The 17,877-nt window shown below is 37.3% G+C and overlaps 1 protein-coding gene across 1 annotated transcript; it reads left to right on the top strand.

Moving 5' to 3' along the window:
• Positions 1–1,134: 1,134 nt before the first annotated feature.
• On the top strand, positions 1,135–4,514 carry LOC113348837 (E3 ubiquitin-protein ligase AIRP2-like). Its single transcript, XM_026592716.1, has 5 exons — positions 1,135–1,379; positions 2,531–2,681; positions 2,811–2,877; positions 2,965–3,199; positions 3,944–4,514. Exons 1-5 carry the CDS (start codon positions 1,309–1,311, stop codon positions 4,152–4,154), a joined length of 735 nt encoding a protein of 244 aa, XP_026448501.1. The 5' UTR covers positions 1,135–1,308; the 3' UTR covers positions 4,155–4,514.
• The last annotated feature ends 13,363 nt before the right edge of the window (positions 4,515–17,877 follow it).

The raw sequence follows: 17,877 nt of genomic DNA, 5'->3' as shown, positions 1-17,877 counted from the left end.
ACATAAAGTCGTTAACTTAATATGTTTCGAACCCAACGACTCTAAAACTTTTTACTCTCTGAAGATTTTACTCTTAGGGTCGTTAACTTGGCATTCCTATATGCTGACGACCCTAGCGAGCCATTTCATAGTATAGTCGTCATTTCATATATCAAAGGTCGGCAGGAAAAATTTATAAAACCAAACGACCCTTCAACATCGTTAACGACTTCAAAAATTTGGCATGACGACCCTTCAACATAGTTAACGACTACAACCATTTGACATGACGACCCTTCATATTTTTTAAACATAGAATTTTTTTTTGTATCATATAGAGTCGTTAGTTTCATAGACCCTATCACTATTTGGGACAGAGAGGTGGTTCTGCATAAGACAAAGTCGTTCGTATTTAAAAAGAGTCGTCGAGAAGAATCGTTAACGATTTAGAAATTCCTGGACGACACTATACTAGAGCTGAAAACCAGGTTTAAGGTCGTTATCTACTACATCCTAATGGTTAACGATTTTTCATCAATTGAACATGCATATCAAAAATCGTTAAGCAATAAAAAACCGTGGTTAACGACCCTGGAACTGTAACTGCAATTTTGCAGTTGAAAACCTAATTTTTCAATCAACAAATCAAATTAAATGCAAACCCAACTTAGATCAGGGGGTTTTAGTTCACTTACGACGATGAATCGGTGAGAATTTTTTTTTGTTAGAAGTCGTTAATGGAGTGGGAGACAGGGGGAGGGAGGGAGTGGAGAAGAAAAAGAATGGGAGGAGAAGAAGTTTTGATTGAAATGATGATTGGGGCCAATGTTAGTGGTTAATGAGATTTTTAGAATAGTTATTAGAGAAGACTAAATTGATATTTTCACCAATATTTTAGAAGCCCTCTATCTTTTATGGGGTGGGTATAAATTAGATGAGGCCCCGGATTATTTTCCATGGCCCCCGATTAAGCCATGTTGAAGTAGCACAATATTAATTTTAATTAAAGTGTTAAATGAACTGCAAATTGAGTGTGAAGGAGGTGTAACAGTAAGCAAAGCGAGTAATTTGGGTGGAAGTATCCAATTACTAGGCGTGCGTGCGTGGAGGCAAAGCTACCGAAAGTAGAGGGAGAAGTGGCACCACAACAGACAGACCTACAACTTCTCGTCTTCGGTATCAGAAACAGAGTCGAAGAAAAACGTACAGAAGACAAAAAGCCAGACCAAGGATCACTGTGTGAGGAAGACAGAAAAATCAGGGTTTCTAGTGTAAAAGGAGTAAGTGAACTTATAATTAGGGTTTTGATAAATTCTTCAATAAAAGGAGATGTACCTTGGTAAATCATTTAAGGATTCTTTGAAAGTTCTTGAAGCAGATATTCAGCATGCTAATACACTGTAAGTCATAGAGCTCTTCTATTCTATTTTTAGTATATCTACTTCTGTTTTTTCCTCCTTAGTTTTTGATTGAGAAATTACTGATTTTTTTATCCTTGATCGAGATCAGGATTTTTTTTTTCCTGATCAAGTTCAGGATTCTGCATGTACTGCAGTGGGGCATTTGCTAAATATGTTCTATAATTTCTGTGAAGATTTTAATTTTAACCAGTTTTGATGAAAATCCAATTAGTTTCTAATTCGTTAGTTGTATTATTGAAGTTTCTATAGGATTTTTTCAGTTTGGGAAAATTGATTTTCATCATAGCTATTGTGACATTCTTAGGCAAATTCATGATGTTGTATCATTTATGTGACCAATTTCTTCTTTCTCAATCTTTTTAATATCTTTGATTCTCTGGTTAGGCATCTATTTCATATTTAAAGTTTTGAACTTTACTTCTTTTGGACATTTTTCATCCAATTCAGTAATCTTTAGGTTATCCAATTTATTTCTCTTAAAATCTTGTTTAATATTAGCATTTACTCATAGACTGGTTACTGTCTGAGACACACCTGCCATATTTGATTAAGTTGTAATTACTGGGGCAGTAGGTTACAAATTGTGGAGTTATTGATGGATTAGCTACTTAGGAATGATAATCGCTTACAAGCGTATAAGAATGTGGGAGAAATGGGGAGAGTTCTGGAATCAGCTTTTCACTAATTTTAGAGAGTCAATACTGATTAATAGTAGAGCTCACATGCAAGAAAGATTTGATACATTGCTAACAACTTCTGAGTGTGAATGAGAAGAATGGAAGATCCTTCATTGTTCACCAGAGGTGGATCATCAACTGCTGGTCAATAAACTAACTGTGATAGTTGAAGTGGAAACAAACTAGCATTCTAATAAGTGACTTAACTGGTCTCAGCATGTAAAATCTTTGATAGGTATAACTAACTTTAGTAATCTAATAGTTGCACATGAACGAAAGATAAGTTGATAAGCATGCGATGTGCTACACTAATGAAAAAGTTCTCGAGCTTGCATACCTCTTTAATGACACAGATAGGTTAATGGGTATCCCTATCCATACAAGTGTTATGATGTTATCTTTCTATTATTTGTATCTGTTATTTAAGTTCTGAACTTATACTGCAAGGTTCAGGGCATCGGACTTTCCTAGGGATTATGATGGTGCATGCCTTCAGATGAGAATGTCATACAGCCCTGCAGCACACTTGTTTCTTTTTCTTGTACAATGGACAGACTGCCACCTCGCAGGTGCTTTGGGGTTGCTAAGGATTTTAATTTATAAGGTCCTTGTACATCTCTTTAATTAAAAGTTATTTTGTGCAAAAAAAAAAAAGAGAAGAAATTATCCACTTCCTCCTACTCACGCTTGTTTCAAGCATGCTTATCTAAATGTGGATTTGCGTGTGCTTCAGGTTTATGTGGATGGCACGACAACTATGTCAACCCACGAAAGGAAAGCTAGTATTCGGGAGTTCTATGGTAAATAAAATTGGGGGTAAAGTTTATAGTGAGTTCATGCAAGTTCTAGCCTCTCTTGCCTAAATATAGCTGCTATTTGTTGTGTAGCTGTTATTTTTCCCTCTTTAATGCAACTGGAAAGAGGTATTACTGATACGGAAGATGAGAAGCAAAAGGCAGTATGTATTGAAAGGTATAGGAGAAGAAGCGGCGAAGAACATAGTACACTTTCGGAGATGGATGTTGAAAGAGAAGAGGAATGTGGAATTTGTATGGAGATGAACAGCAAGATTGTATTACCCAATTGTAACCATGCCATGTGCATTAAGTGCTACTGTGAATGGTACGTTGTCCTTCTTCTGTTCAATATTAATATTTCGGTAATATTAGGTATTAACCATGTCAGTGTTTGTCCGAAGTTGCTGTTCAATGCACAAGTTGTCTTTATAATTTCTTCCCAATTTTATGTCTGTGTATGCGCGAGGGTTAGCTATTTCTTTTCTAGCATTTTGTATTTAACTTGTTTTGAATCTTCACAACTGATGCTCATTACCAGTTAGCACTTTCAAAATATAGATCAGAAGCTTGGTAATTTTTGGACTAAAGAACCTCTGGTGTTGATGATGGTTCTAAAGATTTAAATTTTTGGTTAAATATGACTGGAACTTTTGAAATACCCTTTATTTCTGGCGAGATTGCTGAGAGGCTGTGTAAGTAGTATCAAGGAGTTCTTCCCCCATTCAGGAGAAGTACTGCTATTTTATTTGACAAATTTGGAGGACTTCCATGAGACGGACAATAATAATATAGTTTCTTGGCTCGTCACTGTTATCTGTTTGAGCCAATTCCTTGCTATATGAGGTGAGCTAGGTAGGAAAGCTCTGGCAAGGGCGTGTATCTGGTTGGAACCTGCAGTTGTTCATCATCCTGAAGCAGGTTACTTCTCCAAAGAAATATAGCTGTTTGTTAGATGTTATTTTCTGGAAATTTTGCTTGCACCCTTTTCTTATTAGCTTGGACGCTATATACATCCTACTTGTTAAGTTAATCGAGGGCTAATTAGTTGTTTACTTGTTTACCATTTCAGGTATTCAAGATCACAGTCATGCCCATTCTGTCGTGATAGTCTGGAAGGAGTAAATTCTGGTGATCTTTGGGTCCTTACTGACAGCAGAGACATAGTCGACATGGCAACACTGACGAGGGAGAACCTTGAAAGGCTTTTTCTGTACATAGATAAGTTGCCGGAGATCATTCCAGATTCTGTTTTCAATAATTACGATTCACACGTAAAGTAATTAATGTTCTTGGTCAAAATATATTTCTGCACGGTGTTATTTTGGACCGATAGAAGAGTAGTGTTTAAGTGTTCCTTTTTCTCATTTCGAAACCAAACTCTGCCTATGTTATCAATGTAGTCAGAGATGAAAGAAAAGGTAAAGGGAAACCCACTTGGGTAAGGGGCCTGTAAATTGTAATTAGGGAACTTTATACATGTTTGTACAGTAGGAGAGTCTGTTTGCCTTGGGCTTTATGGGCCTGCCCTAGTTTTTGAATTGGAAATTGGAATAGTAAATTAGATGTCGCTGTCCTTCTGTAACTCAATATCACTTCGACTTTCTAAGTACAAGTAATCAGTGAATTTATGTGTTTTTGCATGTTCTTGCACCTCTAATTATGTGTGCTTCTATAATGGTTTGTTTCTCAATAACAGGGCCTGCCCTGGTTAGCACCATAGTCATTAAAATGATTCATGAGATTGCCCGGGTCTCTATTTGAGCCTTTGTAAGGCCAAGCACTATGGCAGGTGTTTTTGCTTGGCTATAGCTCAATTATAACGAAGGCCAACCACTGTGGCCCTCCGCTTAGCTAGAATGTGGTAGCTATAGAGAGGAGAGCTAGAACGTGGTAGCTATAGAGAGGGGAACACATCTGTTCCTATAGCTAAGCGATGCCTGACGGGAAGTTTGTTTCCATCAATTAAATTTTTGTGTTCAATTTTTAATATATCCCTTAAATTTTAAGGGTTTTCCTACTTATACATTAAAAATCTGAAATACCGGATCTAGCAACACTAATACTGAGTTTCCACAACTACCATTAGTTTCCGTCACAATGAGCCAAGAAATGAAATGCACTTTTACCATAGTTTGTGGAATGTTGCTCTCTTTTGGCTTAGTTATACTGTAGACAAGCAAAATGGCCAATTATAGTGCTTTTATGCAGAAAATGTGAGGAAATTGTGATACCATCCACGTATAAAATGCGAGTGGGGGCAGTAGTTTTTTTTTTATAAGAAAAGAGGAAAAATCTCAAGACCTTCGATACCTGGGAACTAGTGTTGCCGAGCAGACTGCCAGTCCTCTCATGGTTCAATATTACATTTCCATAATTTAAATAAAGCATATTGTTGTTCAAAAGGCTAATACTGCTAAGGTTTATAATTGCTGAGATAATCGGGATCGGGTACTGAACATAGGATTGATCCCATTGTCTGTGAAAATTGCAGTTAGAGTTGAGCCTAGCTAGATTTACTGCTATGTGATTATCTCTGTCATTGATCGTGCTCCAGGTGCCGATCTCAAAAAGTTCTTTCCCGTCATGCTGTAAGGTGAATCTGTCTCCTATCTTCGCTGCATACCTACTTCTGATTAGCTTTATTAGTTGGCAAGAGTTAGATTCAAAGTCCATTCTGCTTCCCAGTTCCACTGCCCAATTGTAGGCTTCAGTTGCGACTTCCCTTTTTATGGCTTCGGTGGAGCTTTGGCCAAAACTCGATCCCCTTGCTCCTCTGCATCTCCCTGTGTGATCAAAAAGGAGCATTCCCAAACCAGTGATTTTAGTTGCCTGGTTAGTAAAAATTGCTACATTGATTTTCATAGTAAACAGTTCTGGGGCTGTCCAAGCATTTCTATATTCAATGATTTGTTGTTCTACATCATCCCTGGAGTAGTCCACAGACAACAATGATTTCCTTTTTTTTATCTCTAGCCGCCTTCTGATTTTCATGAATTTCATAATCTCAATTGCAATGTATTTTGGGTTAGGAGCTATATTTTGAAAAGTTAGGTCACATCTGGCTTTCAAGACATGCCATATGACAGTAGCACACAATTCAGCCCAACTGTAATGATTTTCTCCCTGATTATTGTAGAAAAGAAAGTGTGTGAGCCATTCATGAAAATCCAGGTGGTGATTGAAAACATCATAAGGTTCGAAGTGGAGTTCTCTCCAAACATTTTGAATCAGGGGACAGTTGATAAATAAATGAGTTAGAGACTCATTTTGACAGTTACATATTTTGCAGCTAGCATTTATGTAGCTCAGATGCCTTCCCATTCTTTCCCCAGTAGGGAGAATGGAATGAGCAACTTTCCATAAGAATATTCTGATGGAAGGGGAAACTCCAAGGTTCCATATAGTCATCCAGTTATTGTTTTGAGCACTTGACCGACCTCTATGAGTTAATTTATCGTATAGAGACTTGACAGTAAAAGTACCATCCTTAGTTAGAGATCATTTTACCCTATCCTCCTGACTGGCTTTTATTGTTGTGTGTATGACTTTATCAGCTATATTATGTGGGAAAAGATTATAGATAAGGGATCTATTCCACTGATTATTTTCAGTTAATAAATCAGCTACCATTTCCACTCCTTCTGGGCAGTTGTCTGGCCTAGTTGGAGGAGCATTCAATCCGTTTACCCAATTATCCTTCCAAATACGGATTTTGGTTCCAGAGCAAACTTCCCATTCACCATATTTTTGGATGTTAGCTACACCTGAGAGGATCCCAAACCCAAGAGTCAGTTGGTTTTGGAAGGGTAGGCATATGCATAATATCTTCCTTCTCATAGTATTTAGATTTCATGACTTGAGCTCCTATACTATTTGGTTGCTCCATCATGCGCCAACCCATTTTTGAGATAATGATACTGTTGAATTTTTTTTAAGCTGACAAAGCCTAGGCCTCCCTCTTCCAAAGGTTTACATATCCCTACCCAAGCTTTCGGGTAAATTCCTTTAGATTTTTCCTTATCTTTTTCCCCAAAAAAAATCCCTTTGGATTTTATTTATTTCATTAATGACGGTTTTTGGTATTTTGAATGTGCTCATCTGGTAATTAGCCAAAGAGGAGGTAACATGTTTTATAAGGACCCTTTTGCCAGCCGGGTTTACTGTTTTGTTGTTCCAGCCCTGAATTCTATGTTTGATGCTATCAATCACAGGGTTGAAAGCTTTAACCTTGGATTTATTAGTAAAAAGTGGGGATCCTAGGTACTTGTCCTTTAGGGAGATAGGACTGACCTGCATTACTTCAGTAATGTCCAATTTTAGCTCAGGAGAAGTATTATTACTGAAAAAAAATGCCTGATTTAGCCAGGTTTATCATCTGCCCCGAGCATTCACTGAACTGAGATATTAGATGCAATAGCTTGGTAGATTCGTTAATATTTGCTTTGCAGAAGATGATGCAATCATCTGTGAAAAGCAGGTGGCTTACGGGTGGAGCCTTTTTTTTACTATTTTTATACCATGAATATTACCTTCATTTTTCGCTTTTATTATGATTCTAGAGAAGACTTCCATACATAGTATGAATAGGTAAGGGGAGAGGGGGTCCCCTTGCCTGAGTTCCCTAGAAGGTTTGAAAAAGTTGCAAGGAACAGCATTTAGAAGAATAGCAAGGCTGGTGGTGGAGATACATTGATTGACTATATTTCTCCATTCACTGGAGAAGCCCATTTTTTCTAAAACATCTAGGAGGAAAGGCCATTCCACCCTATCGAAGGTCTTAGACATCTATTTTTACCCCCATCCAGCCTTGATTATCTCTTCTAGTTCGCATATTGTGTATCACTTCGTGAGATACCATGGTATTGTCGTTTATTTGTCTGCCTGGTATAATTGCAGACTGATAGGGGGAGATTATTTTGCTTAGAAGAGGTTTCATCCTCTGAGCCATGAGTTTAGATATCAATTTGTAAGTAGTATTACATAATGATATTGGTCTAAAATCACCCGGAGAAGATGAGAACTGCACTTTAGGAATGAGGGAGATAAATGTGTAATTCATTTCCTTAAGCATATAACCAAATTTAAATAAATTTTGCACTAGTACAATTAGGTCCTTCCAATGGTCTCCCAAGAATCTTGGAAGAAATTTGGAGGGAATCCATTTGGACAAGGTGCCTTATTTCCTTCCATAGTGAAGAGCGTACTCTTGATTTCTCCCTCAAGGGGTATTTCCATAAGACTAGCATTTTCAGTGGCAGTAATAACTATGGGAATCAGTTCTAACATGTCTCTGTTTAGAGTTGGATTACTGGTTGTAACCATACTCTGGAAGTGGGAAGTAAGACAGTTAGCAATGGATTTTCTATCCTTTAGCCAGTTACCCTGAGTGTCTTTCATAAAATCAATTCTGTTTCTACGATATCTGGTTCTAGCAGCATTATGGAAAAAAGTAGTGTTTCTATCACCCAGATTTATCACATTATTTCTGCTCTTTATTTTCCAAAAGTTTTCCTCTATGTTCTGCCATTTGTTCAAAGAAATTTCAAGCCTCTTTATGTTTGTGTTGCATCTGTTGTTGTTACCAGCCATTTGATCTATTTCTTTCTTTATATTAGCAATATTATTTTGTATGACCCCAAAAGTGTTTTTATTCCATCTATACAGGGAATGTTTCACATTTTTTAGGTTTTTCGCAAAAGAGAAACCGGTAGAACCATGTTGGTGGTTTTTCCAAGCCTCTTTTATAACTCTAAAACAATCTGGATGTTCCATCCAAGGGCCAAAATACTTGAAAGGGTATGCTCCATCTTTCCAATCAGGGTTAGTTTTTAGGATTATCGGGCCATGATCTGAACCCCTAGCTATGAGATGTTGGATGGAAGATTTTGGAAATAATTCCATCCAAAGTTCATTGCTTAGGGCCTTGTCGAGCCTTTCCTCCACTCTTGAGTTATCAGTTCTTTGGTTACACCATGTGAATGAATATCTACTGAAACCCAAGTCCTGGAGGTTCATATCAGTTATAAGGTCATTGAACACATCGGCTTCACCTCTATCAAAATGTCTGCAACCTTTTTTCTCTTCTTGCGTTAGAACAACATTTAAATCACCCATTACAATCCAAGGTATATTAATATTGTTAGCTATTCTTTGCAACATGTTCCAAGACTCTATTTTCCCGACAGTATAAGGACTGCCGTAAAAAGCAGAAATCATGTATAACTTGTCCGTGCAATTATCAGTTATGAGGGCATTTATTCGATTGTGAGTAGAGTTTTCTATGGTGAGTTTCAAGTGATGTTTCCAAATAAAGGCCATACCTCCATATTGGCCTCTAGGTGGTTCTAGCCAGTAGTGTTGTACATTAACAACTTTTAGAATCTTATGCATATTATGATTTTGTTGCTTAGTTTCTAGTAAGCATAAAAATGTCTGGGTTTTCCTTGTTTAATAACTCTAGAAGATAATTTTGGGTATTTGGTTGGCCAAGACCCTGACAGTTCCAAGTAATGACAATAATAAACTCCCAAAAGTAGGAAATTATAGGGTATTCCTTACCCTTTTTTCCTAGGAAGTGGGTTATATGGTGTGTGATGGAATTAAGTGTAATGGTTATATGCAAATGGTTTTCTGTTCTGTTATAGTAGATACAATAGTTTAGGGTTACCTTCTGCGCATTTGGATTCCATTCAACTTTGATTTCTGGAGTCTCCTTTTGCATTGTTTCCCTCTTCTTTAGTGCTTCCTTACCATGATCCTCCATTGAGTTGTTGTTGTTGGTAGCTTGTTTTGGTTCTTCATATACTCTCTTTTTCTTTGAGAGACCAGGATTCTGAGCACGTTCCTCTTGGCCTTCTTCTTCAAATTTTTTTATGAGGTTTGTTGGACGATGTTGTCTAGTCCAAGACTTGGTGGGATTGCCCAAACTGGTAGCTTGGGGACTAAAATTTTCGAATCCAGAAGGGATGACATTCTCGAAACCAGGAGGAATGGATGAAGGAGAGATCTTTACATTGTTCATTTTGGTTCTAGCAGCATTTTTGATGGAGGACAATTTTGGACTTCTTCTAGCTTGAAACGCCTTTTTTCTAGCCGAGTTTCCTCCTGCACATGTTGAGAATATTATTTCATTTCCCCATTCCACCAACTTTTTACCACTAGTGGGTATGAATGGGTCGGAGAGATCAGCTGGCAGTAAGTTGTGAAGAAATTCTTCCTCAGACATCATATTGTTGTTGATTTCATTTTCCTCTTCTACTTCTTTCTGATTTTGTTGCTCTTTGCCTGTGAATCCCACTGTATGGAGGGCATTTGGGATTTCATTCTTAGTCACTCGTACTGTGACGTTGTGTGAGTCTGATGAGTCAGATTCAACATCTTCATTTTGAGGGGCATCTGTCGCTTTGATGTTTGAGGGACCACCTAAATCCATGGCTCTCTTCTCAGTTAACTCTTTTTGTTGGATCGATTCATCCTCAAGTAGTACACAAATTTTTGAATTGTGACCTGGGATTCTGCATATTTGGTACAGTTTTGGGGATATGGCATAAGAATACTCAATTCTTGTTTTCTTACCTTCAACTTTAGCCCACATTCCTGTTTGGATTTTCTCCTTCAGATTGATCATGACTATCACATCCACATTCTTTTCATCGTCATCTCTCCCATATGGTATTTTTGAGTCCTTGAGGATTCCAACTGGTCTTCATATTTCATATAGAGCTTCTCATCCAGTCATTCTAACTGGAACTCTCTTGAGATGTATCTTCATTAAAACAAAATCAAACCATGTTGGGTTGAAATTTGTAAAACCATACTTTGGAACTTCTATTAGGACCATGAATTTTTCCAGAGCAATCCAAGGACCTCTATTAGTTAGATGAATTCTATCTTCTTCACTGTTAACTTTTATTACATAGAAATTGAACCCTTTGCTGAATTTTGAGATGTTGAAGCCCTTTGAAATATCCCAGGTTCTTTTGATGCAATCAGTCAGATCCATGAGAAGAGGTTTATGAGGGCTAACAAATCTCCCTACAAAGCTGAGTTTCCATTCTTTCTTTTCAGGGGTTTTGAGGTAAGATGGATCTATTTCTATACAAGGTTCACCAAAATCCATGATAGTAACAGATTTTTTCATTTTTTCAGTAAGGAGATTTATGGTGTTTTCTGATTCAACCATGAGAAAGAAGATGTTGAAAGTGTAGCTACTAGGTAGAGGTTGAGAGGTTGTGGGTTTTTATGTATGGTACTGATTTGTATCAAATTTATGGACGAAGAGAAACAAATTTTGAAATTTGAAATTTCCATGAACTCTATGAGGATAGGTTCTACAACTGAAAGTGATAGGAGATGCCGAGATTCCCCTAGGAGAGATAGTGTTTGAAATTTTGACTTTGTCTGAGAAAATTGAGCCAATTGGTCAAAACTCTTATCCCCAATATCTATAATTACTTCATTTGTGTAAAAATCCCATTGGGTATAAGTTAATTTTAGCAGCATTGGACCACGTGGGTTCCTTAGGATGGGCAGTTTTTTGTTTATCTTCTGGTATTTTAGGGAAACTGGAAGAAACCTCTCAAATAATTTGTAGTAGGGTATGACTCCATTTTTTGATAGAAGATACACTCAGGGAGTGTATCCTCTCATTGCAATAGTGATTTATAATGTACAACTCTCTGGTATAGTGCACCTGAATTTTTTGAATTGGCCTGACATATTTGTACTTTTCCAAATGTGGTATATCATAACCACATATTTAGAGACTAAAAAGTATCTCCATGACTTCTTTGGTGAAATGAACTTAATTAGCATTGTATCAATTATGCTCTGCTGGATATGGACAAATATTGACCCAGAGTTATTACATTTTTTGCTCCCAACTTTTTCAATCAACTTGAGCCCCTTGTAACTTTTATTGCAGTAATTAGTAACTTGTTTAGAACCCAGCAACCACTTGTTACTTTGCTTTAATTCATTCTCGAGATAGAGGCATGCCAACTCTTTAGTGTTAGAACATCCGACAGTAACTTTGTTGTTGCTCTCAATCCATTGGATGGCATGCCCCAAATTTTTCTTGGTAACTGAGAGCATGCATACCAGCTTTGCAGGCTGTGTTATCCCGTGATATGGTATGTCTCTCAGATTATTAATGCTAGTGTTCCGAAAAGTGCGACTTTTACTCATTGCGCGGGAAAATGACTTTCCTTGTTTAATGTGTTCAGATGTTAAGTTTGACTCAACTGACATCAAAGAAGTGTTCCAAGAATTGTTGTTATTAAAATAATTTTTATTACCGTTTGGAGTATGGTAACTCAATGCCAATTCTTTAAAGTGGTATTCAATGTTTCTGAAATTGATTGCTGGGACCATATACATCTTTTGCTTGTAAATAGTAGTCCCATGTGACCCAATTTTGTCTTGGATTGTTGTATCCATATGGTACCCATTTTTAATAACTTGTATCAGGGTGGTGGAGACTTTTGGGAGGATATTGCGCCTATAGTGTCGTTGAGATATGGCCGTTGAGGAGGGATCAGGCTTTTTGTATTCCATTAGATTCGACCCGACCCGCCTTGTTTATGATGTGATTCGCAACCATTTTAACGATCTCAACATATATTTTTCACTCACCGCTTTTTTATATGATTTATGTGTTTTTCTAATCGATAACCTTTCAGTTCTTGAAATATTTTGTGACAGATGTGTGTACATCATGAATTCATTATTGGCAAAACTTATGTAATTGTTGCACCAAAAAATCTCTGTGCTTGGATCGATACTAGTAAAACTCTCATTCAATTTATTACCACGGTGATTAGTAGCCCGTAGACCCAAAATGGATCCTGTAATCTCAACAGTATGAGGACCAAGTCTTTGAGAGATAGTCGAAAGGAACCATGATCGAACCTTTGAGTCAGGTGACTCGGGTTTGTTGGACTTATCTTTCCGATTCAGATACACAATCAATGTGAATTATGAGTAATCGAAGCTAGATAATACAGAGAACATCAAGTGTTGTGTGAGACCGTACACTTTCCTGAATTCAGAAATTAAAGAATTGGGTTGGTATTGAGTATTGAATTCTCCTCTGAATCGATTAGTTTACCTCATATTAATGTTGATGATATAACCAATTTAAATCAAAGCTTCCTTTATCCTATAAATTGGCTTGGTTTCCTCTGCAAAGAATACCTCCAGAAAGAATATAATTTGATTAAGATGTCTAATCCAGGGCTTTCCAACCATGGTGCTTTGAGAGATGAGAGTGAAAGCAGTGTTCGTATGGTCTCCCCTCCCCCACCTGAACCACCAATCGAAATCAGTGAGACTGAGATGAGTACTGATTCCAGTGAAAAACAGTATGGGTTCGTTGGGTTTGATGAAACCTATCCCTGATATAAGTTTGAAGCCGTTGGTACTGCAGACGGATTTCAATTCAGTAAAGTTGGGAGGGGCTTGCATGATCATTACTTTGTTGGTAGTCATTCTCGTTTTTATTTGTCCTCATTGATTCCCATTGGTACTAGTTCTGTTGGTTCCTCTGTTGGTGTAGGGTGCAGGTATCAGGTTATAATTGATCGAAGCTTAGATGTTGCTCATGATGAAGCTTTTCCATAAGTATGCACATGTTCTTCTTTTCCTCCGCCTTTTGGGTTTTATCTTGGTTGCAAAAGAAAAGTTTCTACTGCTGAGCGAGTTGTTGTAAGTGCTCCCGATGCTATTTCTTCTCGAACTCGTAGTAAGAGTGCTGGTGAAAATAGGCTTCATTCTAAGAAGAAGAAAAGGGCTAGGTGATCGAATTTTGAATAGTGGTAAATAAGGTTGTCGTTCACTCGGACTTTGTTGAGATTGATTTAGGCTTGAATATACAAAATACTAAAAACAAAGGAAAATATACAAAATAAGGTCACAGGATGAAGATATACTAGGACGCATGATTTCACTACTTTTCATATTCTTGTGGTTCAATCATTAATTTTAAACAATATGGCTCAAACAAAAGAAGTTGTGACTCTAATTCTTTGCCAAAAATAGATTTCATAAAACATTAGTTGTAAGTTGTGAGCATGACGCATCAAAAGTAATTAAAACTAAGCATGCGACATCAAACAAAATAACAAATAATCAAAAAGTCATTTAAAAATTAATTCATTTACCACAATCATGAAAAGTTGCTTCCTTCGTTGTCCCAGTAATGGGTTCTAGCTCGGCATGGTGAAAACACACTCAAAAGTTAATTTCATTGCTCAATAGGTGCTTACAAACATGAGTAGAGTGAAAACAGCAATTTGTAACGCTTATAATTGTTGCAATTTTCACTGTTACAGAGAACGATACAACTTGTTTGTCACTGATATTGTAGCTAAACGACAGTTCTGATGCGTCTTATGTTCTTCGTGTTCTTCAGTGCGCCAGCAGAAAACAGTTTTCCTGCAACTTGATTTTCAGCTCTGTTGAAGCTCTAAACTGCTCCCCAAACTCTCCATCCCCCTTTTTGAACGTCCAGCACCCTTTAAATACATAGCACCACCACCAAATCTCCGCCATAATTCGAGATAATCCTCTCTTTATCACATTATTCTCCATTGCCAGACATGAGAAATAATTTCCATTCTTAGATCTTTCACGCGTCTGCAGAAATCTAACATACTTCAAACATACTCATACACGTCCCAGAAGAAGATATACATGCTCTAACCTCGTGCAATCTTTCCCAGAATAAAAAAAATCTCGAGAATAACTCACGGGAATAAAAGATACTCTGTTTTCTTCCAAACCCACGTTGCAGCCCAATTTTCTCTATTCTAATGGACTTACCGGTTTTGTTTAAGTGTAACAGGCCCAAATCAATCAATTGGAGCGTTTGAATCTCTCCAGAAATCTCCCGAATCAAATCCAGAAAATCCCGTAGTTTCATAGTATTTCCCGTGAACATGTAGCTTTGTTTCCTTCTCAGAGATTATCTGGTCCAACTGGATTGAATCCAACACTACTACCATCTCTGTTTAGCTCAAATAAACAAATCCAAAGAGTTTCCGCCCTTGAATATTTCTAGAACATGATCAAAACTCGAACCCTAAATCTGCCTGCGTCTGCACTATCTTCCTGCCAATTTTGAAAATTGAAATGAAGAAGAAGAGGTGCCATGATCAAAAACACGGGCGCCTTTAACAACAGAGATGCCTGGGGTGCCCTTACCCAAAATGAGGATTCCTTTAGTACTTTTCCGAGGGGGTGCCCCGAGCAACTTTTCGAGCCGATTTTTCCAAAAATGTTTATTTCCCAAAAACACCTACAAACACGTAAAACACCATAATAAGTACGAAATCGAGTACCAACAATACAGAACATTGAGGACAAATTAGACACAAAAACGTCTCTATCAAATACCCCCAAACTTATTATTTACTAGTCATCGAGCAAAACTAATCTAGAAAAATAAAATCCTAACTCGCTAGGTGGCCCTAGCTACCGAGATATAGTCTCGGGATGGTTTACCAGAGGTGTACCCACAAAACCATTACTCCAGGCCCTAGCTATCCACGCAGAACCTTGGAAGGCACTAAAGAATCTCCTTGGTTGGCATACAAACATTGACTATAGGAGGAAGTACCCTGATGCGAAATTCCAATTGTTGTACACGAGTTTGCACTCAGTATACTATAATTCATATATACGTGACAGAGCTCTACTCGGATAGTTTCTAGACATCATAACCGGAGTCAACCAATCACATGGAAAGATTAAGAAGATGGAAAAGAGAAAAATATATGGTTTAAAGTGAACGGTGTTTCCCATATCTGTCGGAAGGCCTCTGCCAAGATGAACCTATCCTAATGGACTAAGATATCGGTCTGACTAATATCAACACAACTGTCAAATACAAGGGAACCAGTGGTCGATAAACCTAACTCTAGGTCAACACAACTGGCATATACAAGGTCAACAATGGTCGACTTTATTGAATTTATTTCGGTTGGTCTGATGGTCTGGTCTCAACCTTTTTTTTGTGGTATCTCAATCACTCTATTTCACCCTAGCAATGGTAACAACTTGAATCGTGTGCCCCACCAAATCACTTAAAAAATAAAAACAGAAGGATTAAGATTCAACGAGATATGGCGAAACTACCATTTTTTTTTAATTCTAACACCTGAGCTCTGTGCTTTTATGAATAGACTCTTTAGATGTTTCCATCTAATCAGATTGGTTCCTCAACTCCTACAACCAAGATGTTCCCATCCACTTAGATTGGTTAGTGCCAACCTTAATAAACATAAATTTCTAGTCTTTGGAGTTTATTTATTGCAACTAAAAAGTTTCTCCCATACCCCCAAACTTAAATCTAACATTGTCCTCAATGTTCTAAAGATAAAATTAAAAGCATGAACAAGGAGAAACTGTTACCACTCGAAGCAAAAGAGTTAAGGAAAGATATTACCGTGTTTCATGAGATTAGGTTACCTCCCAAGAAGTGTTAAGTTTAAAGTCTTCAGCCAGACATCAGAAGGAATTAATCACCTCATAGAATCATAAAGCAGTAGCCGAAATAACTGTGGGTCATCTGGATCAAAAAGTGTTACCCACAAGAAGAGGAAAGTGCAACAGACCAAGAAGATACCGAACATACCTTTGCTTAAGACAACTACATCTGGTTGTGGTTCAGGTTCAGGTTCTATAAAAGGGTGTAGATAAAATGTTTTCAAGGGACAAATTTCCTCAAAGGTAAGATCCTGAAGGTCAGGTTGAAGAGTCTGGAAATACTTAACTAAGAACTTAGAAGCACATAACAACAACCGGAATAACTGGGGATCCTCTAAGTCAATCAGATTTGACTCACATAGTTGACCACAGTAGCGGTCTTCCTTAAGAAAATGTGTCGACCCTATTCTCATACAGTAATTAGGTTTAGTCTCAAAACTTAATAACCGACACATCTGAAAATCATATGTTCCCACAATAGGAAGAAAAGTTTTTGGTGGGAAAACAAAGTCAATCTTGGTATCATAGCATGGGTTAACCACATCAACTAGAGGATGAGTTTCTAACAACTAAGCTCTCTTATGGACACAACTAGGTTCAGGAAAAAGTGTATGAAGATAACCTTGTAAGATGGTTGAGGCACAAATGTCAAGTCCTACACGAGGGAAGTTAAGAGTTAAAGGTAAGGCATCATGAAAGTGATAATCACCCCCAAACTTAGAGTTTTCAGTGTCTCTAGGTAGACTAGTCACAATTTCCCTAATTTCTAAATCATTAGATTCCTGAAAATGGTCAATTGATTCTTCTAAGTTGTAATCAGGTGTATCCTCACTCATATTTACGAGTTCACTTTATTTGTCTAAGACTGTTGTTTCTAAATCGTTAGACTCAAAATAAACTCGTTCCTTTAAACCATCATTGGCTTCGTAATCAAAAGGAAGTACAACTTCGTCTAAAACGGTATTATCTCTAGTAAAATCCCCGTCCTTTTGAATAGGTGGATAATAATTAAAATTATCGGGATTTGAACCAGAAATATCATTATCATTATCAAGCTCAATAGGAGTAACAAATTCCTGATCACCATGCCTAAATACTTCAGATTCTTCATCAACATTGTCCACATCATACTCATCATTATCATAACATGGAAATGGCTGAACCTCATCTACACAAGGAGTGTCACCAATTCTAACCTCGATATCTTGATTATGCAAATAACTATCCTCATTTTCAAGAGTATTATTGGATACACTATATTGGAAATTCAAGTCATTTAGAGCAATATTTTCGTTCGTCTCTAACTCAAATCTACGTGTCGACTCAACTATCCTCTCAAGGGTCTCTTCTAAAGAAAGCTCCCTAAGTGTTGGATCTAAGTTTTCACTTAACCTATTGAGGATATCTTCCAAAGAAGATTCAGTCGTTGCTGCAGTTCTTTCGTGCATAACTACGTTGTTCACCTCATCTAATTTGTATGTCGATTCATCTAACTTATGTGATAACTCAGCTAAATTC

This window comes from Papaver somniferum, chromosome 2, assembly GCF_003573695.1.
Source record: "Papaver somniferum cultivar HN1 chromosome 2, ASM357369v1, whole genome shotgun sequence".
NCBI classification, from domain to species: domain Eukaryota; kingdom Viridiplantae; phylum Streptophyta; class Magnoliopsida; order Ranunculales; family Papaveraceae; genus Papaver; species Papaver somniferum.
This window is presented reverse-complemented; position numbering and strand designations above follow the sequence as displayed.